Raw genomic sequence first — 25,321 nt, forward strand, 5'->3', positions numbered from 1 at the left:
TTATGTATAACGAAATTGTGCATTTCCTCAGTAAAAAGCTTAAAATGTTTCATGAGCCGACTTGGTCGACATTCTGCTCCCGATCTCATACACGTTTGGCAATGGTTTGATAGATACCAAACTGTTTTCCTTAGGTTCAATATTAACTCGGATCCAAACAACTAAAAATTACAATGTTTACTTATTGCGTTACCATGGCTACCATTTGTTACCTTTTTGGATTTAAAAAGAAAATTGATTAACTGTAGGCCTATGTATACATCGTATATACTTAACACTTAACACTGATAATTCATTTACAATATTTGTTTTGTTAAACGTTAGCCTAAAAGGAACAGTTAAAAACGTTCTACTGGATTTCGGCGCATCTTCTGTGTTAAAGGCGCTATATAAATACCTATAATATTATTATTATTATTGCAAAAGGTTTAAAATGCATGTATGTACTTTAAACAAGAACACTTTTGAGGTGACATAATATTTTATTTGTTTTGCGGTCAGGTACAAATACAACAGTCAGGTAATTTTCACAGTGCTTGTTAAGAATTCAAAGTGTAAGCTTGTGGCTGTATTGAACTTAATATTATGATTTGTTTTTATCTCCAGAGGACAGAAAGTATTTTATTTATGAAGAATGAACACCAAGCCCCCCTTAAAACACGTTAAAAACTACAATTATTGCAACATGAACTGGTGTCCTTGACAGCAGAGGAAAAACAAAATAAAACAGTGGCAGTTTACTTGATTAGTTTACTTTGTGTTTCAGAGTCATGTGTAGATGGGACGTACGGTATGAATTGTACACAGACTTGTCACTGCGCTACCGAGGCGGTGTGTGATCAAATCACAGGTCGATGCGAAAGAGGGCGATGTGAGCAGGGATACACCGGGGATAACTGTCAAGGTAAGATACAAGTTTACAATATTTTTCAACCACAAACTTGGCTTCTACTAACGTTTAATGTTGAGTTGGACATTGCCTTCATAGTTTGTTTGTTTTTAAAAGGAACTTGGAGTAACTCAAGTGGTTTACTGGACCAAATAATTATAGGTGTCAACTGAAGGATTGTGACGGTGCTTTTCCATTTGAGGTTAAATGCTAAGGTTTTCTTAAACGGTCAATTATGTTATACACGTACATAAACATGTGTTGTGTGCAACTATACACCAACATAATGGAAATTTTAATTGAAAAGACGATGGCATTTTTTAGACGAAATTATGGAGCAAGTGTAATAAGAAAACACAATCACAGAAGTGCTACTGACATAAACGCTTCTCAGATTCAAATTGCAGGGAATAGCAACTGATCTTTTTACATAACATACATTACTTTGTTGTGAAATGTTCTCAAAATTGTTTATGTTATCCAAAGTTGATAAGTTGATGTATGAAGCCTACCGAAAGTTATGTATTGCCAGAATGATAACCAGTCGTACGCATTCCCTTATAAGTTATAACGGTGTTTTTTATTCAACAGAACTATGTCTTCCCTATGGAGATAATAACCTATCGTGTAGTACGACTTGTACAATATTAGGTAAGTTGCACTCATCTGCTGAACCCAGATATGTAGGCTTCTTCCCAACTCGATCTTCCCTATCTGTGATTCTGTTATGATTAAATTTAGATACTCATTGGACTGATAAATTGTCTTCCCAATGTGTCTTCCCTATTTTAAACTTTTTTTTGTCACATACATTTGCTTATGTTTTTAGTTTGTTAGAGCGAAATATTATGATTTACTGTTTATAATCTGTTTATATACTGCATTGCCTTTTGCATTATTCTTAATGTAGCTCCTGAGTCCTGTCTCTCTGCATGGATGTATTAAAGTGAGGCGTGGTCTCCAAGGCCAAATGTAATCATGGCATTTAAGGGATTAGTTCATACACTGGCTCATTTTCACTTATTGAGCAGTGACTGTGTGAAGTGAATTGTATATGCTCTTTACGATTTTATACACTTGGAGTGTTCCAATTAATTTCAGATCCAAACAGGATACCCCGACGTCTCAGTGTGTCTTCTTATTCTGCTGGCGATTCATTCACTAACAAGTTATCATGGGAACCGGTAATTTGCCCACCCAATGGCATCGACATTGTGAATTACGTGTATGATGTACTGGGTGACCATGAGAGCGACGTGAAACCAGTTGCAGTGGAGGGTACATCGGTCAACCTTCACTTGGCACATTGCACAAGTTATCAATTCAAAGTTGCTGCACAAACGAGTCAAGGCATCGGGAATTACGGCATAGTATCTTACACAACTAAATCAACGGGTAAATAATCTCTTAAATAAGTCAGTTCGGTATAATGTTATAATTATTGTGTGTTTAGTTGTGAGTTTAAGTTTGCATTTAACCATAGTTTCATATTAATCCTCGCTGACACAATGGCGTGCATTTAGCCCTCAAGGCGCTGGCAGTTGTTTATGGACAAGAAGTACTACAGTAGGCCTACTGAGCTACCTTGTGATCTACAAGCCTGATTATGATACGGTACACGGCAAAACACGAGACAAGACGCTTGATGTGCAAATAATTATTGTTTGTGTAAGTTCCGGCACAATTTTCAAACAAATACAAAGTGAACTAGACTCAAGTTTTTGTCATAACAAAAACAAGGTGTTCGGCTTCCGGGAGTACAAAAATACACCCTGGTGGACAATTATCAAAGGAAAAACCCATGAAAATAGGGCTTTTCAATGCATTTTACATGCACTTCCGGTTTAGAAAGGTCAAAAGGTCAAGAGAAGGTCACCAACATATCCATTTTTGTGAAGTACGTAAACCCCTTTCATATGATGTATAGATTGTCAAAATAGCTTTTGTGGTTGAGGACATAGGAACTTTTGAGTGATGACGACTGGAGAAGAGACTAACTAAACGAAAGGGAAATGTTTATTGAAAACGCCTTGAAAACAGACTTTAAACGAAGCTGATATAATATTTGTAAAAAGAAGTAAAAAAAAAACAAAAAAAAACAACAACAACAACATCAACAACTGGTTTAGTGGGTTTCCCATCCAAGTACTGACCGGGCCCGATGTTGCTTAACTTCACTGATCGGACGAGAACCGGTGTGATCAACGCAGTACGGTAGTAGTCAAAACAAAGAATGTATTTTTGACGAAAATACACAAAAAATCTGATTTGAACCAGAAGACAAGGTAAAAATGGGGTCATGTCTGCGAGGCCTTTACGGAGTTTTTAACGACCTTTCCGATTATGTATCGATTGTAAGAATCCATCACGTGGATCAAAAATAATGATTTTTTGAAATAATAAACTTTGAATTTTTAAAACTCAAGAATGGATGCCGTCATCATGACCTAACAAACACATTATTCCACTCCTAATGCATATCTAACTATGTGCGAAGTTTCAAGTTCATACGAGTATGGGAAGTGTGCTTTTGTTCGAGGACAAGGGACGAAGAGAAGAAGAAGATGAAAATCTGGATTGTTTTATTTATTTGTTTGTACTAAAGTTTTGTTTAATCCGGCAGTTTATTTTAGCAAGACCACTCCTAATTGCTTGGGCCCTATATTTTAACCATTCTGTTTTCTTTGAATGTTTTGTATTGTAACATCCATGTCTGTGCATGGAGGTAGAAATAGATTAGTTTACGTAACGTCCTTTCCTACTAGAGAAAGTTTAAAAGGGATTTTTTTTCTTCAAACTATTTAACTCAGAATAACTTGGATAGTTGTTTTAACAAATAATCAAAACAATTGATGATTATGCTAAGTTCAAGAAGTAATAGATATTGTAATACTGACGTGAATTCCGTGGGCCCAAAACGCCCTTCACCCGGGGGGAGTGGTCGATCGATGTAACGTCTCTATTCTTCTCGGTGTTTAACCAAAACATGACCAATGTTCGTCATTTTGTACTGTTGTTTTCTCACATAATTAAAAGTCCCATGAATCACTGAAGTAGGTGGCCATCTCAGCGAAACTTCGTCTTCAATTCCACATTGACCACTAAGCCATCAGAAGGGTAACATTTGAACAATTTGACGCCGAAGATTGAGAGGAAATCGTTTTCGCAGCGTTCTGCATAAATAGAGCTATACAGCTCTAAATAATAGAGCTATATAGCTCTATGCATATCACGCTATGGCACAGAGTACAATAAACTTGGCAGCATGCCACCAAATAAATGATGCCTAATACACTACACGTGTACGACACACGTGTTACGCACAACCAATGGGGAAATTTCGTTTTCTTTTATACATGAAATTATGAATTTTCAAACTCGATTTTGAACCAGAAGACGAGATCAAAATGGGATTATGTCTGCGAGGCATTTACGGAGTTTTTAACGAACTTTCCGATGATGTGTCGATTGTAACAACCCATCATGTAGATCAAAAGTTATGATTTTTTGAAATAATAAACTTTGAAAATTCATAACTCAAGAATTGATGACGTCATCGTGACGTAACTCAAACGGTTTCTTCTCCTGATAAATATATAACTATGTGTGAAGTTAGAAGTTCATACAGGTTTGGGAAGTGTGCTTTTGTTAGAGGGCAAGGGACGGAGATGTATTTTTGAAGAAAAATATACAATTGCAAACTTTGACCTTCCGGTACGAACGGAAGGAGGGGTCATACGATTTTGACGTTAACTTTTCAAATGTAGTCCCAGTCTTGATCTATCAGATGCGTAATTATGAATATCATAACTATAAAATTCGAAGACATATAGCGAAAAGCAAATGGTCACTTTTTGAACCTAAAATCCTTGTAATTCGACACCTGATGACGTCATCATGACGAAACTAAAACGGTTTCATCTACTAACGAATATCTAACTATGTGTGAAGTTTCAAGTTTATGTGAGCTTAGCAAGTATGTCTTTGTTAGCGGACAAAAACCACGGAGAAGAAGACGAAGTAAAAACTAGAATTTAGTGTTTGTAGAAACAAACACAAGGTGTTCGGATATCGTCAAGGTCAGCGTTTGAGTCAATGAAATAAGTGTTGTTAAAAATGCAAAGATTTTTTTTCTCGATGTGTATTATGGTAATTTAGCATCAAAAGGGTTGTTGCTCGAACAACTAACAATTAAAGGAACACGTTCCCTTATGAGGCGCCAAGTGTAAACTTATTATTTAACGCAACTATTTACAACTATCTCACCAAGTCGACTTACAGAAACTAAGAAGTTGACTTAACAGCCTGAACACGCGTTGAGATGTGTGTGTATCAAACACTGTGCACCACTATGAGAGCACTCTATTTCCTAGTCTGTATATTGCTTTTTAACTTTACGTTTGCGGGCTAAAACTAAATGTAATACTGTAATGCCCCTTTAAATGATGTTTGACCAGGCAAAGATATAAAGTAGGTTCCAACGGTTACAAAATATTAGTATGATTAGCCCGTGCTTAGCCCGCTCATGGGGGTTCCATTGTTTGTGATTAAATTTACTTCATTATCATTATGTTTGACAACTTGGACCGAGCCACTCTGGGTCAAAAGAATTACGGATTTATTTTAAACACATGTCATGACACGGCGAAACGCGCGAATACGAGGGTGGGTTTTCCCGTTATTTTCTCCAGGCTAAATTTTCACAGGTTTGTTATTTGATATAGAAGTTTTGATACACGAAGTGTGGGCCTTGGGCAATACTGTTTACCGAAAGGGTCCAATGGCTTTAAGTCATGTTTGACGCCTTGGATCGGGCACCACTAGGGCAGGAGATGTTAAGGAGGTTCCAAACGATACATAATTAGTATGCTTAGCCCGATCGTGGGTTCCAGTATTTTCTTATTTTATGTAAATAACATTACATGCGTTAAAGGAACACGTTGTCTTGGATCGGACGAGTTGGTCTATAAAAAGCGTTTGTAACCGTTTGTTATAAAATACATAATGGTTGGAAAGATGTTGTAAAATGATCCACACAAATTTGCCTCGAAATTGCGTGGTTTTTCTTTTACTTTGCGAACTAACACGGTCGGCCATTTTTGGGAGTCATAAAAAACAGGATCTATGGAAAAGCTGAAAATAAAAACCATGACGAAATATACCATTGTTATTCAATAGAGATGTATTGTAGTCACTTTGGTTGGGGAGTGAGGAAACTAGTAAAACACACATAAATCACAGTGCTGGCTGGGACATAATTGTATGCACCTGACAAATCTATGCATGGATATTCTTTAGAAGGTTGTGTTTGTTTGAATATATTCACATGGTTCGTTGAAATATAAGGGGGTTGGTTGTGGCGACAACAACCTTTTTATCTTTTTGACAACCATCATATATAATGTAACTTCACAGCTGATGGTTGCACTTTGGTATTGTCACTTTTCGACTCGGCTCCGTTACGTGCTGTCTGGTACATTCCATACATACATTTTGTTGTGAAGATTTTAAGTGTGTAAAGGCTTATTGTTTGATGATTAATATGACGAAAACAAACTTTTATCCTTTTGAACTGAATTCATGATTTATTGTCTCATTCTTCTCACGTAGCTATTTAGTAGGGTCAAAACGTGAGGCCAGTAACACTTTTTTGCAATTACATGTACACCATGTAATGTTAGTTGGACGCAGTTTGCTAACAGTCTACTTTCCCTTTTTAAATAAAATCAGTAAATTAATAATTTTGCTTGTTACATAAAATAAAATTGAAGAGGATGCCTGAATTGACTAATACAATCGGAGTTGGACGAGGTGTAGACTTGATTCAAGTCTTAGATTGTGGTTATTCTTCTGCATCCCAGGCACAAAAAACGCCCCACATTATTAGCGATCACGCGGGCCCTAACTCGCAATCTCAATTTGCAACGTGTGCAGGCTGTGTATAAGTAAACTGTAAGTCGACTTGGTGAGATAAATTATGTCAGTAAGTGGACTTAACATTTTATCTAAGTCGACTTGATGAGATAAATTATGTTATTAAGTCAACTGATAGTTTTGAGTAAGTCGACTTAGCAAAATAATATGTCCGTTAGTAACTGGTTCCACGAAATAAGTCGTCTTGATGAGATAACGTATGTCGGTAACTCAATATGTTGGATGGCACCCATGGAGCTCCGTATGTGACCTTTTGCCAGTCAAAACTTATCAATGGAAAATCACGCCATGTGCACGCACATGGCACTGGCGTTTAATGTGTAAACAAGTCTGAACAAGCTATAGTCGCGAGGGGTATGCTGCGTTTAGCCTTGCTCAAGGCAGTCGAACTATTCACTCCGAAAAAAGACCGCCGCTGTGTACAAACCCACCCGTATTCACTGTGCGTAAAACCCACCCGTATTCACTGTGCGTAACATCGCACGACACGATGCCCCCGTACACTATCCGCATGCGGAGGCCGTGAGGCCGACAGCCTTGTAGGATCTGTGTTGAAGCCACTGACCTCATTACTATAATAAGCGAAGAGTTCCCACGGTCAGCTCATTACCATAATGCCCGCGAAAGACGAGACATGTTTACCTCACACACCACCACCACGGACGCATGATAGGGTCCAAAGGTCGTGATAAGGGAAGTGCGTGATTGGTCGTCAAAATGAATAATTCATTTGTCTCACATCCTGTGTTGTCTGATAGGTCTGACGAACGATATACATATTCATGAGCTGCATACTAGCATATCCTCGAGCCCCCCCAATTTCGTCCACTATTGGAATTTTTTCAATACAACACATTAAACCCGGAAGATACAGATCCTACAAGGCTGTCGGCCTGACGGCCTCCGCATGCGGATAGTGTACGGGGGCATCGTGTCGTGCGATGTTACGCACAGTGAATACGGGTGGGTTTTACGCACAGTGAATACGGGTGGGTTTTTACACAGCGGCGGTCTTTTTTCGGAGTGAATAATTCGACTGCCTTGAGCAAGGCTATGCTGCGTTGGGCATAAACACTTAAGCCAAGAAAATATACAAATGCTTACTTTTGAACCGTAAGACAAGGTCGAAATGGGATTATGTCTGCGAGGCGTTTACGGAGTTTTGAATGATGATTCCGATGATGTATTGATTGTAAGAATCCCCTGTGTAGATCAGAAGTTATGATTTTATATTAATAAAAAAACTTTGAATGACCATCATTCAAGAACGGTTGACGTCATCATGACGTAACTTGAACGGTTTCCTCTCCTAATAAATACCTATCTGTGTGTGAAGTTTCAAGTTCATACGGGTTTGGGAAAGGTGCTTTTGTTAGCGGACAAGGTATTTTTGAGTTGGCCGAACAAACTTAAAAATACACTAGACTCAAGTTTTTGTCATAACAAAAACAAGGTGTTCGGCTTCCGGGAGTACAAAAATACACCCTGGTGGACAATTATTAAAGGAAAAACCCATGAAAATAGGCCTTTTCAAAGCATTTTACATGCACTTCCGGTTTAGAAAGGTCAAAAGGTCAAGAGAAGGTCACCAACATATCCATTTTTGTGAAGTACGTAAACCCCTTTCATATGATGTATAGATTGTCAAAATAGCTTTTGTGGTTGAGGACATAGGAACTTATGAATGATGACGACTGGAGAAGAGAATAAGTAAACGAAAGGGAAATGTTTATTGAAAACGCCTTGAAAACAGACTATAAACGAAGCTGATATAATATTTTTAAAAACAAGTAAAAAAAAAAAAAAAAAAAAACATCAACAACTGGTTTAGCGGGTTTCCCATCCAAGTACTGACCGGGCCCGAGGTTGCTTAACTTCACTGATCGGACGAGAACCGATGTGATCAACGCAGTACGGTAGTAGTCAAAACAAAAAATGTATTTTTGACGAAAATACACAAAAAATCTGATTTGAACCAGAAGACAAGGTTAAAATGGGGTCATGTCTGCGAGGCCTTTACGGAGTTTTTAACGACCTTTCCGATTATGTATCGATTGTAAGAATCCATCACGTGGATCAAAAATAATGATTTTTTGAAATTGTGACGGTCATAGAAATTGTACCCCCACTGTTATTTTTTTTGCACTTACTTATTATGTAACATTTAATTATTCAAGAGAAGCGCCCTCTCTTGGACAGCATTTCAATTTCGCGCGCTTCCGCCACCCTCATAATGACTCTAGCGAAGACCTGACAACATGTAATTTGTCTTCGTCTGTTTCAGGAAACAAAATGGTGCACCGAGTGTAAAGAAAACAACTTGCCGTTAGCCTCTATCCTTATCCGACTCTCTTAAGTATTGAGAGGGTCACAAAATAATAAACTTTGAATTTTTATAACTCAAGAATGGATGCCGTCATCATGACCTAACTAACACATTATTCCACTCCTAATGCATATCTAACTATGTGCGAAGTTTCAAGTTCATACGAGTTTAGGAAGTGTGCTTTTGTTCGAGGACAAGGGACGAAGAGAAGAAGAAGATGAAAATCTGGATTGTTTTATTGATTTGTTTGTACTAAAGTTTTGTTTAATCCGGCAGTTTTTTTAGCAAGACCACTCCTAATTGCTTGGGCCTTATGCTTTAACCATTCTGTTTTCTTTGAATGTTTTGTATTGTAACATCCATGTCTGTGCATGGATGTAGAAATAGATTAGTTTACGTAACGTCCTTTCCTACTAGAGAAAGTTTAAAAGGGCTTATGTTATTCCAGAGATTTTTTTTCTTCAAAGTATTTAAATCAGAATAACTTGGATAGTTGTTTTAACAAATAATCAAAACAATTGATGATTATGCTAAGTTCAAGAAGTTCCGTGGGCCCAAAACGCCCTTCACCCGGGGGAGTGGTCGATCGATGCAACGTCTCTATTCTTCTCGGTGTTTAACCAAAACATGACCAATGTTCGTCATTTTGTACTGTTGTTTTCTCACATAATTAAAAGTCCCATGAATCACTGAAGTAGGTGGCCATCTCAGCGAAACTTCGTCTTCAATTCCACATTGACCACTAAGCCATCAGAAGGGTAACATTTGAACAATTTGACGCCGAAGATTGAGAGGAAATCGTTTTCGCAGCGTTCTGCATAAATAGAGCTATACAGCTCTAAATAATAGAGCTATATAGCTCTATGAATATCACGCTATGGCACAGAGTACAATAAACTTGGCAGCATGCCACCAAATAAATGATGCCTAAAACACTACACGTGTACGACACACGTGTTACGCACAACCGATGGGGAAACTTCGTAGTTCTTTATACATGAAATTATGTATTTTCAAACTCGATTTTGAACCAGAAGACGAGATCAAAATGGGATCATGTCTGCGAGGCATTTACGGAGTTTTTAACGAACTTTCCGATGATGTGTCGATTGTAACAACCCATCACGTAGATCAAAAGTTATGATTTTTTGAAATAATAAACTTTGAAAATTCATAACTCAAGAATTGATGACGTCATCGTGACGTAACTCAAACGGTTTCTTCTCCTGATAAATATCTAACTATGTGTGAAGTTAGAAGTTCATACAGAATTGGGAAGTGTGCTTTTGTTAGAGGGCAAGGGACGGAGATGTATTTTTGAAGAAAAATATACAATTGCAAACTTTGACCTTCCGGTACGAACGGAAGGAGGGGTCATACGATTTTGACGTTAACTTTTCAAATGTTGTCCCAGTCTTGATCTATCAGATGCGTAATTATGAATATCATAACTATAAAATTCGAAGACATATAGCGAAAAGCAAATGGTCACTTTTTGAACCTAAAAACCTTGTAATTCGACACCTGATGACGTCATCATGACGAAACTAAAACGGTTTCATCTACTAATAAATATCTAACTATGTGTGAAGTTTCAAGTTTATGTGAGCTTAGCAAATATGTCTTTGTTAGCGGACAAAAACCACGGAGAAGAAGACGAAGTAAAAAAAAAAAAAAAAAAAAAAAAAAAAAAAACGAACAAAAACAAGAGGTCTTCGGACTCGAGTCCGAACGCCTAAAAAAAAACCGAACAAAAACAAGAGGTCTTCGGACTCGAGTCCGAACACTTAAAAAAAAACTCGAGTCCGAACACCTAAATATAAGTGAGCAGCATTAAACTTAATATTACTACAATTTGCAACTTCCAATCAAGCGCAAATTGGGCTATAGTTTCATACATCTTCTACTCAGGTCAGTAATAATGTTTCAAAACAAAGAAGATTAACGTCGTAGCATATACTTGTCATGGGTGTTATTATAGCCTTCTTTTCTTGTATTTGTTTGTTCTTGAAGTTCCCAATCCTGTAGCAAGCGTTACCGTGTCTGCAACAAGCCATAATCAACTGACAGTATCATGGGATATTCCTCTTGCCGACAATCAGAGTCCTTGTCCTGCCACTGAATACCTGGTGACCTATGACCTTATACAACTTGAGCAGTGTAAGGTGGCAAGTAGAGGTATTGAAACATTGACCACAACCAACACTACAATCACAATTAACAGACTTGAAGCGTACTCAACATACTGGGTGACTGTTACATCGAAAAACCAAGCTGGGAGTAGTACCCCCGTCTCCAGAACTATGACAACGACACAATCAAGTAAGTAAGAGTTGATGTTACTATGGAAAGTTGTGATTTATTTTCCTTCCATTGTGCAGAGTTTAGTTGATCATTGACTGTACCATTTTTCTTTAAAACTACGCTCTTACGTTTGTTTTTTCTTCTTATATAATTAATTGTTAAATTACGTGGTTTTCATAATAGTACCAGAAGCACCAACTGTAACTGTCGCCTCAGCATCTACAGATCATATCGAGTTCGCCTGGGAGCTTCCCTGTGGAAGAACAGGTGGCAACATAACAGAGTACCGATACAAGTATAAAGCAGACAATGACTTCATCCAGCCTATCACAACAACGGATAAACGTATAAGGATAACTTCCTTGACGCCATGCACTTCATATGTATTTCAAGTGAGAGCTTTCAACAGCATTGGAAGAGGACCGTGGTCCAATGAGACTAGGCAAAAGACAACACAAAAGGGTAATACATGGTATATACAACGTCAACAGCATAACAATTAATGAAGCATTATTGCAATGCAAAACTATTTATTTTATTACCAATATGACGTTATTATAAACAACCTATTCTGTTTATTGTGCAAACTCTTTACATTCAAAGATTGAGTAGCTGTTTGTTCAAAAAAGTGATGTCATCATTACCGCAAAGGGATGCTAGCATTTTTTAAAGTTATACCTTCTCATTTCCCTCATTCACACAATGCCACAAACAAAACTGTTCGAAAAATTATTTAGTGGAATTCAAGTCGTAGAAAATTAACGTTTGTTGCTTGATGAGTAAAACAGGGATACAGGTGTTAACCAATATAAATATTGTTAATAGATTGTTAAAGTCTTTCTGGATCTTTGGTACTTTTGGTTATTAATTGTGTGTTGCATTGCACTCTATACAGAACCTTTGGGTGTCAAAAATTTAAGCGTTGAACCAGGCAGCCAAGGTAGACTGACTGCGTCTTGGTACGACAGAGGAGTTAGTAATAAAACTAATCCGTGCCTTGCTTCTAGTTATTATGTGACCTATGAACTCATCAATCTGGATCAATGTGGGGAGGGTGATCAATCCGGTGGCTCACTGAACACTACAGATACAATAGCCACTGTCGAGGGTCTTCATCCATACTCTACATACAGAATCAATGTAACATCGAGAAATGAAGCAGGCGATGGACCCACAAAATCCAAATCAGCGATTACAACAGAAAGAAGTAAGTAAACTACCTGCTTGTTGTTGGCCATGTTTAGTGTAACTATTCCGTCAACTCGTCGTAAGAGAGACGCAATGACACCTTTGTTGTTGAAAGATCTGCACATTTTCCGACTCCTCCTTATTATTAATGTGTTAATGGTCTCTTGCGGCCAGGTCTGGGGATTGCGCCTACATTCAATAGCAGTAGAGTGACACATAATACCATCAGCATCACCTGGAACCCCATCCCATGTGGTAGTAGAGGAGTTCGTATCACTGGTTACGGCGTGAGTTTGTCTCGACAAGACGGGCAGAGCAAGCGAGACAACCTAAAGCAAGTGCCAACCACTTCTGTATCTGCACAGTTTGACCAGTTATCCCCCTGTACAGCATACATTATCACCGTAACTACTATACAACTTAGGGGTGAAGGGACATCGTTTAGCCGTGAAATAGAAACTGACACAACCGGTACGTATGAAACGGACAGTTCATCGAAACTGATGATTCATACACAAAAAAATAAAATCTGCGCAAGCGACTTATGAATGTATTAATAATGAATAACTGAATTATTCGATATATTTTTTTTTGTTTTTGGTTGTTTTCATTTTTGTGCTCGATCCAACCAGTCATATGGAGTTTATTTTGATGTATTGATATTAGTCTCTCGCGTGCGTTGACTGTTGATATTTCTTATGTTCAATAACCATGTTCCACGCTTTTGTGCATGATCATTCCAAAGTTCCAGGTGTTGTTACTGGCTTGACCATCAGTCGCATACAACATGACAGACTGAGAGTATCTTGGACAGCCCCACCTGGTACCAACCCAGACACTCCATGCCTCGCCACCGACTACCTGGTGACCTATGAACTCATCAATCTGGAACAATGTCAGGTGGTTAATGATGCCGGTGTTTCATCACTGAACACCACCGATACTTCAGTCATTATAGAGGGATTGAAAGCATACTCTAAATATAGGGTCTATGTTACACCGAGAAATGAAGCTGGGAACGGAACAGCGACAACTAGATCAAAGATTACCGGCGAAAAAGGTAAGTGTGTGTCAGAGTGGATGCATAATTGTAATGCATGTGTTATAATTGTTTACTTTACGTACAAAATAAACGCACATTTATCTTTTACAGAAAGTGAAATAAATTCACGACAGTAATAATTATTTTAGAGCAATGCAATGTACATTAAATGTTGGTGATTCCAGCCACACCATCTAGACCATGCAGTTTATAGTGTCATCGTAATGTTTTATTCCAATAAGGGCGTTTGATTACAATACAGTTCGTGTGAGTTGGTGAACCTCATCCGACCCTTGTGACTTGATAACAGCAACGCGGCATTTACATCACAAAGGCCATTTGAACACCGAGCAGGGTGGACATGTGCGCATTACAAGTCTTATTATCATTATTAATTATTATTTGAACAATTAAATTTGAGCTAGCTCATTATTTAAGATCATCGGTATGAGTTTATGTACAACAACATTCACAAAGAAAGGGATGATGTGAAGCATAAACGACTGTGTTTGGTGATTTACATTAGGCCCTCAAGCTGCGCCTTCATTTAATAGAAGTGAAGTGACTGCCAGTAGCATCAGCATCACCTGGAACCCCATCCCATGTGGCAGCAGAGGAGGCAGTATCACAGGCTACATCTCAAAGTTGTTTCTATTAAGAGGAAACGCCCAAAGTCAATATGACGTGATTGGTGAGAGTACGTCTGTACAGTTTGACGAGTTGTCTCCATGTACAAACTACACCATCGCTGTAACTACACTCGGAGCAATCATAGGCACATCATTTGAGCGGGAAGAGACCACAGACACTGTCGGTATGTACATATAAACATAGAAATGTTTACCAAAATGAGTCTCAAACAAAAGGGAGTAGGATCATGTGAGAAAAGTATAAACAAAACGCAATACAAACAAAGCTTCACTGCATGGTACTTGGGGAAAATGGCTGAGACACGTACTTAAAGGAACACGTTGCCTGGGATCGGACGAGTTGGTCAAAACAAAAGCGTTTGTAACCGTTTTTTATAAAATGCATATGGTTGGAAAGATGTTTTAAAAGTAGAATACAATGATCCACACAAGTTTGTCTCGAAATTGCGTGGTTTTCCTTCTACTGTGCGAACTAACATGGTCGGCCATTTATGGGAGTCAAAATTTTGACCCCCATAAATGGCCGACGTGTTAGTCGACGAGGTAAAAGGAAAACCACTCAATTTCGAGGCATGTTTGTGTGGATCATTGTATTCTACTTTTACAACATCTTTCTACCCATATGCATTTTATAAAAAACGGTTACAAACGCTTTTCAAAGACCAACTCGACCGATCCAAGGCAACGTGTTCCTTTAACTAAAGAATATATAATTACTACCGGTTGCATGTTGTATTGAGTCCGATCACAAAAACATTTCATCACTTTACAACAAAAACTGCATATTATTGTATTATTATGCACCCCGAAGAGAAGCGACAGGTAGAGCTTCTTGATTATGTCACTAACACTTGAAATTGCATTAACTGGCAGGGCAATGTTCGCTGCTTCGTTTTTCTCTATGGGATGCAATATTATATATGTACATTATATATGTATATTAAAACGTATAACGACGTCACATCTTTTTTACTAGCTCCAGGACGAGTGACCGTGCTACGGGCAAGCCCAACCTCAGACGCAACCCAGATACATGTTACTTGGCAGAACCCCAACGCCAACGACTGTCCAGTCTCTAAGTACAAAGTAGAATACCAACTCCTGTACAGGTAGGAATTGAATTATCTGAGAAAGCAAACAAAGACCGACGCTGAATTATAGGTCGTATCATGAGTAAATAATATTATAATTATGTTTTTTTTTTCTCATGTTCTTATTTTCTTACTTTTTTACTTTCTTGTGTACTGAAATTAGTTCGAATCTAATTTTAACTATATAGAATTATGCGTTTGGAAGATTTGGAAGTTTTTCATGATTTAGTCAAAAAGTATTTTCAAGTAAAATACAAATTAACTTGCTTGAATGGGGTACATATTGTGATACTGTTTTGCAAGGTTTCATTCAAATTTACCGATCAATAGCAATTTTAAATATTGTCAAGCGTTGATCGGCCGACCGATGTTTAAAGCACTGGACACTTTTGGTAATTGTCAAAGACCATCTTCCCACTAACTGCTGTATCTCAAAATATGCATAACATAACAAACCTGTGAAAATTTGAGCTCAATCGGTCATAAAAGTTGGGAGATAATAATGAAAGAAAAAACACCCTTGTCACACGAAATTGTGTGTTTTTATATGATTGATTTCGAGACTTCAAAATTTAAATCTGAGGTCTCGAAATCAAATTCGATGAAAATTACTTCTTTCTTGAAAACTACGTAGCTTCAGAGGGAGCGTTTCTCACAATGCTTTATACTACAAAAAGCTTATCATTACTCGTTATTAGATAATTTTTTGTGCTTGTGATTATTTTGAGTTATCACCAATAGTGTCCACTGCCTTTAAACATGTGATGTTTAGTACAAGGTATGATTGACAGCTTCAACTCGTCATCATTTTATCTCGGTCGATGGAACGCCATTACTTCAAAATATATTACACTTGCCAAAAAGCTACCCCGTTTTACTGTGAAAGTAATAAATCCTTTAAATTGATTGATTTTCTGTAAAAGGGACCAGTGTGACAGAGACGTACCACAGAATCGTGAGCAGTGGCTCGATGGCTCCCAGTCACCAACAACCATAACTGGGTTATACCCTCACTCTACATATCGTGTGTACGTCACGCCTTCTAACACTGCAGGAGCAGGGGAAGAGGCATCAGTGACAGTCATCACCCACACTACTGGTAGGTATACTAAACTGGTTTGTATGGCTTGATTAAAGTCAAGTTGTGGATTAATGGAGCCGTAAAAAAAAAAAAAAAAAAAAAAAAAAAAAACTCGCTTTCCTTTTATTGAAGAATTGCAATTGTTAGTATAAACAAAATGGCAAAAGGGATGCAAAGTTATGCATAGGGCACCTGACCCTGGAGTTGGCGCATTATAAATATTTTGTTTTTGTTATTATTATCTTCATTGATCAAGGGAGGAAATTGGTAATGGTATAGTGTGTAAATAAATAAATAAATAGCTTCATGAAAGAATGTTTCACCAGATAGCAAATGAATTGAACATGTTCATTGTTTACTTGAATGTATTGTTGGCAATTTCGAATGTCGTTCTGACTGAAGGACAACATCGTTGATGCACTGCTGTATGTATACAATCACGACACTTAGTAATCAGACCATCGCCTGTTTATTGTTGTAATTTTTTTCCCCCAATTATAGCACCTTCCGGTCCTCCAAGAGATGTGGAGTCTACTGATATTACCAACCACACCATAGCATTATTGTGGAAACAACCAGCGTGTGGTCAGCGTAATGGAATCATAACCCAGTATCATTACAGACTCATTGACAGTGAAGAAGGAGTATTCGAAGAAGATGCAACCTCTAGTACGGGGATAGAGTTTACTGGTCTAGTTCCCTTCACGTCATACACACTGTCAGTATCTGCAGAGAATCAGTTTGGTTCAGGACCAGTTGCTTCATATACGACTCGAACAAAACAAGGAAGTAAGTAGTAGGCCTACACAATCAAATCAGTTAAATTCAATCACGCAATTATTTACATGCTTACATAATAAGATTCGATACTTACAGAATAAAGTGAACTAATATGAAGTAGGCCTTAATGATATCGAAATGAGGTTCGAAATGATAAAATTTAGGTCAAGGGATAGATTTGTTTATCCCTTGTTCCTCAAGCCCAGCCAAAAATATGAGGGGATAGAATGTTTCATCCCAATTGTTCCTCATACCCAGCCAAAAAGATGCTCCTCCTTGCTCCTCAAACCTAGTCGCAAAGAGGAAGGGTTAGATTTTTCTATCCTTTGCTGCTTAAACCAAGCAAAGAAAGAGGAGGGGATAGATTTTGTTATCCCTTGGACTACAAACATGACAAAATAATAATAAAATAATAAATGTGCGTTATATTGCCAACAAATATCTGACAACGACACAATCAAGTAAGTAAGAGTTGATATTACTATGGAAAGTTGTGTTTACCTTTCTTTCCGTTCTGCAGAGGTTATTTTTCTAGAAAACTTCACAACTTGTACAATTGTGTTTGTTCTTGTTATAATTAATTGTTTACGTGGTTTTCATAATAGTACCAGAAGCACCAACTGTAACTGTCGCCTCAGCATCTACTGATCATATCGAGTTCGCGTGGGAGCTTCCCTGTGGAAGAACAGGTGGCAACATAACAGAGTACCGATACAAGTATAAAACAGAAGCAGACAATGACATCATCCACCTTAACACAACAACGGATAAACGTATAAGGATAACTTCCTTGACGCCATGCACTTCATATGTATTTCAAGTGAGAGCTTTGAACAGCATTGGAAGAGGACCGTGGTCCAATGAGACTAGGCAAAATACATTACAAAAGGGTAATGTCATAACAGCATAATCATATTAATGAATCATTCTTGCAACGCAAACTATTTATTTTATTACCAAAATGACGTTATTAAAAAAAAATTATTTTGTTGATTGTGCGAGCTCTTTACATTTAAAAATTTAGTAATTGCTCCAATAGTTATTAAGTGGAATTCAAGTCATAGAAAGTTAACTTATGTTGCTTAATTGGTAAAACAGGCATACAGGTGTTAACCAATATAAATCTTGTTAATATATTGTTAAAAGTCTTACTGGATCTTTGGTACTTTTGGTGATTAATTGTGTGTTGCATTGCATTTTATACAGAACCTTTGGGTGTCAAGAATTTAAGCGTTGAACCAGACAGCCAAGGTATACTAGTTGCGTCTTGGGAAGACAGAGGAGTTGGCCATAAAAATAAACCGTGCCTTGCTTCTAGTTATTATGTGACCTATGAACTCATCAATCTGGATCAATGTGGGGAGGGTGATCAATCCGGTGGCTCACTGAACACTACAGATACAATAACCACTGTCGAGGGTCTTCATCCATACTCTACATACAGAATCAATGTAACATCGAGAAATGAAGCAGGCGATGGACCCACAAAATCCAAATCAGCGATTACAACAGAAAGAAGTAAGTAAACTACCTGCTTGTTGTTGGCCATGTTTAGTGTATCTATTCCGTCAACTCGTCGTAAGAGAGACGCAATGACACCTTTGTTGTTGAAAGATCTGCACATTTTCCGACTCCTCCTTATTATTAATGTGTTAATGGTCTCTTGCGGCCAGGTCTGGGGATTGCGCCTACATTCAATAGCAGTAGAGTGACATATAATACCATCAGCATCACCTGGAACCCCATCCCATGTGGTAGTAGAGGAGTTCGTATCACTGGTTACGGCGTGAGTTTGTCTCGACAAGACGGGCAGAGCAAGCGAGACAACCTAAAGCAAGTGCCAACCACTTCTGTATCTGCACAGTTTGACCAGTTATCCCCCTGTACAGCATACATTATCACCGTAACTACTATACAACTTAGGGGTGAAGGGACATCGTTTAGCCGTGAAATAGAAACTGACACAACCGGTACGTATGAAACGGACAGTTCATCGAAACTGATGATTCATACACAAAAAAATAAAATCTGCGCAAGCGACTTATGAATGTATTAATAATGAATAACTGAATTATTCGATATATTTTTTTTTGTTTTTGGTTGTTTTCATTTTTGTGCTCGATCCAACCAGTCATATGGAGTTTATTTTGATGTATTGATATTAGTCTCTCGCGTGCGTTGACTGTTGATATTTCTTATGTTCAATAACCATGTTCCACGCTTTTGTGCATGATCATTCCAAAGTTCCAGGTGTTGTTACTGGCTTGACCATCAGTCGCATACAACATGACAGACTGAGAGTATCTTGGACAGCCCCACCTGGTACCAACCCAGACACTCCATGCCTCGCCACCGACTACCTGGTGACCTATGAACTCATCAATCTGGAACAATGTCAGGTGGTTAATGATGCCGGTGTTTCATCACTGAACACCACCGATACTTCAGTCATTATAGAGGGATTGAAAGCATACTCTAAATATAGGGTCTATGTTACACCGAGAAATGAAGCTGGGAACGGAACAGCGACAACTAGATCAAAGATTACCGGCGAAAAAGGTAAGTGTGTGTCAGAGTGGATGCATAATTGTAATGCATGTGTTATAATTGTTTACTTTACGTACAAAATAAACGCACATTTATCTTTTACAGAAAGTGAAATAAATTCACGACAGTAATAATTATTTTAGAGCAATGCAATGTACATTAAATGTTGGTGATTCCAGCCACACCATCTAGACCATGCAGTTTATAGTGTCATCGTAATGTTTTATTCCAATAAGGGCGTTTGATTACAATACAGTTCGTGTGAGTTGGTGAACCTCATCCGACCCTTGTGACTTGATAACAGCAACGCGGCATTTACATCACAAAGGCCATTTGAACACCGAGCAGGGTGGACATGTGCGCATTACAAGTCTTATTATCATTATTAATTATTATTTGAACAATTAAATTTGAGCTAGCTCATTATTTAAGATCATCGGTATGAGTTTATGTACAACAACATTCACAAAGAAAGGGATGATGTGAAGCATAAACGACTGTGTTTGGTGATTTACATTAGGCCCTCAAGCTGCGCCTTCATTTAATAGAAGTGAAGTGACTGCCAGTAGCATCAGCATCACCTGGAACCCCATCCCATGTGGCAGCAGAGGAGGCAGTATCACAGGCTACATCTCAAAGTTGTTTCTATTAAGAGGAAACGCCCAAAGTCAATATGACGTGATTGGTGAGAGTACGTCTGTACAGTTTGACGAGTTGTCTCCATGTACAAACTACACCATCGCTGTAACTACACTCGGAGCAATCATAGGCACATCATTTGAGCGGGAAGAGACCACAGACACTGTCGGTATGTACATATAAACATAGAAATGTTTACCAAAATGAGTCTCAAACAAAAGGGAGTAGGATCATGTGAGAAAAGTATAAACAAAACGCAATACAAACAAAGCTTCACTGCATGGTACTTGGGGAAAATGGCTGAGACACGTACTTAAAGGAACACGTTGCCTGGGATCGGACGAGTTGGTCAAAACAAAAGCGTTTGTAACCGTTTTTTATAAAATGCATATGGTTGGAAAGATGTTTTAAAAGTAGAATACAATGATCCACACAAGTTTGTCTCGAAATTGCGTGGTTTTCCTTCTACTGTGCGAACTAACATGGTCGGCCATTTATGGGAGTCAAAATTTTGACCCCCATAAATGGCCGACGTGTTAGTCGACGAGGTAAAAGGAAAACCACTCAATTTCGAGGCATGTTTGTGTGGATCATTGTATTCTACTTTTACAACATCTTTCTACCCATATGCATTTTATAAAAAACGGTTACAAACGCTTTTCAAAGACCAACTCGACCGATCCAAGGCAACGTGTTCCTTTAACTAAAGAATATATAATTACTACCGGTTGCATGTTGTATTGAGTCCGATCACAAAAACATTTCATCACTTTACAACAAAAACTGCATATTATTGTATTATTATGCACCCCGAAGAGAAGCGACAGGTAGAGCTTCTTGATTATGTCACTAACACTTGAAATTGCATTAACTGGCAGGGCAATGTTCGCTGCTTCGTTTTTCTCTATGGGATGCAATATTATATATGTACATTATATATGTATATTAAAACGTATAACGACGTCACATCTTTTTTACTAGCTCCAGGACGAGTGACCGTGCTACGGGCAAGCCCAACCTCAGACGCAACCCAGATACATGTTACTTGGCAGAACCCCAACGCCAACGACTGTCCAGTCTCTAAGTACAAAGTAGAATACCAACTCCTGTACAGGTAGGAATTGAATTATCTGAGAAAGCAAACAAAGACCGACGCTGAATTATAGGTCGTATCATGAGTAAATAATATTATAATTATGGTTTTTTTTTCTCATGTTCTTATTTTCTTACTTTTTTACTTTCTTGTGTACTGAAATTAGTTCGAATCTAATTTTAACTATATAAAATTATGCGTTTGGAAGATTTGGAAGTTTTTCATGATTTAGTCAAAAAGTATTTTCAAGTAAAATACAAATTAACTTGCTTGAATGGGGTACATATTGTGATACTGTTTTGCAAGGTTTCATTCAAATTTACCGATCAATAGCAATTTTAAATATTGTCAAGCGTTGATCGGCCGACCGATGTTTAAAGCACTGGACACTTTTGGTAATTGTCAAAGACCATCTTCCCACTAACTGCTGTATCTCAAAATATGCATAACATAACAAACCTGTGAAAATTTGAGCTCAATCGGTCATAAAAGTTGGGAGATAATAATGAAAGAAAAAACACCCTTGTCACACGAAATTGTGTGTTTTTATATGATTGATTTCGAGACTTCAAAATTTAAATCTGAGGTCTCGAAATCAAATTCGATGAAAATTACTTCTTTCTTGAAAACTACGTAGCTTCAGAGGGAGCGTTTCTCACAATGCTTTATACTACAAAAAGCTTATCATTACTCGTTATTAGATAATGTTTTGTGCTTGTGATTATTTTGAGTTATCACCAATAGTGTCCACTGCCTTTAAACATGTGATGTTTAGTACAAGGTATGATTGACAGCTTCAACTCGTCATCATTTTATCTCGGTCGATGGAACGCCATTACTTCAAAATATATTACACTTGCCAAAAAGCTACCCCGTTTTACTGTGAAAGTAATAAATCCTTTAAATTGATTGATTTTCTGTAAAAGGGACCAGTGTGACAGAGACGTACCACAGAATCGTGAGCAGTGGCTCGATGGCTCCCAGTCACCAACAACCATAACTGGGTTATACCCTCACTCTACATATCGTGTGTACGTCACGCCTTCTAACACTGCAGGAGCAGGGGAAGAGGCATCAGTGACAGTCATCACCCACAATACTGGTAGGTATAGTTAAACTGGTTTGTATGGCTTGATTAAAGTCAAGTTGTGGATTAATGGAGCCGTAAAAAAAAAAAAAAAAAAAAAAAAAAAAAAATCGCTTTCCTTTTATTGAAGAATTGCAATTGTTAGTATAAACAAAATAGCAAAAGGGATGCAAAGTTATGCATAGGGCACCTGACCCTGGAGTTGGCGCATTATAAATATTTTGTTTTTGTTATTATTATCTTCATTGATCAAGGGAGGAAATTGGTAATGGTATAGTGTGTAAATAAATAAATAAATAGCTTCATGAAAGAATGTTTCACCAGATAGCAAATGAATTGAACATGTTCATTGTTTACTTGAATGTATTGTTGGCAATTTCGAATGTCGTTCTGACTGAAGGACAACATCGTTGATGCACTGCTGTATGTATACAATCACGACACTTAGTAATCAGACCATCGCCTGTTTATTGTTGTAATTTTTTTCCCCCAATTATAGCACCTTCCGGTCCTCCAAGAGATGTGGAGTCTACTGATATTACCAACCACACCATAGCATTATTGTGGAAACAACCAGCGTGTGGTCAGCGTAATGGAATCATAACCCAGTATCATTACAGACTCATTGACAGTGAAGAAGGAGTATTCGAAGAAGATGCAACCTCTAGTACGGGGATAGAGTTTACTGGTCTAGTTCCCTTCACGTCATACACACTGTCAGTATCTGCAGAGAATCAGTTTGGTTCAGGACCAGTTGCTTCATATACGACTCGAACAAAACAAGGAAGTAAGTAGTAGGCCTACACAATCAAATCAGTTAAATTCAATCACGCAATTATTTACATGCTTACATAATAAGATTCGATACTTACAGAATAAAGTGAACTAATATGAAGTAGGCCTTAATGATATCGAAATGAGGTTCGAAATGATAAAATTTAGGTCAAGGGATAGATTTGTTTATCCCTTGTTCCTCAAGCCCAGCCAAAAATATGAGGGGATAGAATGTTTCATCCCAATTGTTCCTCATACCCAGCCAAAAAGATGCTCCTCCTTGCTCCTCAAACCTAGTCGCAAAGAGGAAGGGTTAGATTTTTCTATCCTTTGCTGCTTAAACCAAGCAAAGAAAGAGGAGGGGATAGATTTTGTTATCCCTTGGACTACAAACATGACAAAATAATAATAAAATAATAAATGTGCGTTATATTGCCAACAAATATCTGACAACGACACAATCAAGTAAGTAAGAGTTGATATTACTATGGAAAGTTGTGTTTACCTTTCTTTCCGTTCTGCAGAGGTTATTTTTCTAGAAAACTTCACAACTTGTACAATTGTGTTTGTTCTTGTTATAATTAATTGTTTACGTGGTTTTCATAATAGTACCAGAAGCACCAACTGTAACTGTCGCCTCAGCATCTACTGATCATATCGAGTTCGCGTGGGAGCTTCCCTGTGGAAGAACAGGTGGCAACATAACAGAGTACCGATACAAGTATAAAACAGAAGCAGACAATGACATCATCCACCTTAACACAACAACGGATAAACGTATAAGGATAACTTCCTTGACGCCATGCACTTCATATGTATTTCAAGTGAGAGCTTTGAACAGCATTGGAAGAGGACCGTGGTCCAATGAGACTAGGCAAAATACATTACAAAAGGGTAATGTCATAACAGCATAATCATATTAATGAATCATTCTTGCAACGCAAACTATTTATTTTATTACCAAAATGACGTTATTAAAAAAAAATTATTTTGTTGATTGTGCGAGCTCTTTACATTTAAAAATTTAGTAATTGCTCCAATAGTTATTAAGTGGAATTCAAGTCATAGAAAGTTAACTTATGTTGCTTAATTGGTAAAACAGGCATACAGGTGTTAACCAATATAAATCTTGTTAATATATTGTTAAAAGTCTTACTGGATCTTTGGTACTTTTGGTGATTAATTGTGTGTTGCATTGCATTTTATACAGAACTTTTGGGTGTCAAGAATTTAAGCGTTGAACCAGACAGCCAAGGTATACTAGTTGCGTCTTGGGAAGACAGAGGAGTTGGCCATAAAAATAAACCGTGCCTTGCTTCTAGTTATTATGTGACCTATGAACTCATCAATCTGGATCAATGTGGGGAGGGTGATCAATCCGGTGGCTCACTGAACACTACAGATACAATAACCACTGTCGAGGGTCTTCATCCATACTCTACATACAGAATCAATGTAACATCGAGAAATGAAGCAGGCGATGGACCCACAAAATCCAAATCAGCGATTACAACAGAAAGAAGTAAGTAAACTACCTGCTTGTTGTTGGCCATGTTTAGTGTATCTATTCCGTCAACTCGTCGTAAGAGAGACGCAATGACACCTTTGTTGTTGAAAGATCTGCACATTTTCCGACTCCTCCTTATTATTAATGTGTTAATGGTCTCTTCCGACCAGGTCTGGGGATTGCGCCTACATTCAATAGCAGTAGAGTGACATATAATACCATCAGCATCACCTGGAACCCCATCCCATGTGGTAGTAGAGGAGTTCGTATCACTGGTTACGGCGTGAGTTTGTCTCGACAAGACGGGCAGAGCAAGCGAGACAACCTAAAGCAAGTGCCAACCACTTCTGTATCTGCACAGTTTGACCAGTTATCCCCCTGTACAGCAT

The 25,321-nt window shown here is 37.9% G+C and overlaps 1 protein-coding gene across 1 annotated transcript in view; it reads left to right on the top strand.

The window, feature by feature from the left end:
• Positions 1-25,321, top strand: part of LOC139946294 (protein sidekick-2-like) — a 40,964-nt gene that overhangs the window by 9,826 nt on the left and 5,817 nt on the right. Inside the window, exons 10-16 of the mRNA XM_071943918.1 lie at positions 1,481-1,540; positions 1,991-2,284; positions 11,163-11,471; positions 11,637-11,915; positions 18,492-18,803; positions 18,959-19,255; positions 19,530-19,844. Of these exons, the coding sequence (XP_071800019.1) occupies positions 1,481-1,540; positions 1,991-2,284; positions 11,163-11,471; positions 11,637-11,915; positions 18,492-18,803; positions 18,959-19,255; positions 19,530-19,844 (1,866 nt within the window). The remainder of the gene's footprint in view (positions 1-1,480; positions 1,541-1,990; positions 2,285-11,162; positions 11,472-11,636; positions 11,916-18,491; positions 18,804-18,958; positions 19,256-19,529; positions 19,845-25,321) is intronic.

This window comes from Asterias amurensis, chromosome 13, assembly GCF_032118995.1.
Source record: "Asterias amurensis chromosome 13, ASM3211899v1".
NCBI classification, from domain to species: domain Eukaryota; kingdom Metazoa; phylum Echinodermata; class Asteroidea; order Forcipulatida; family Asteriidae; genus Asterias; species Asterias amurensis.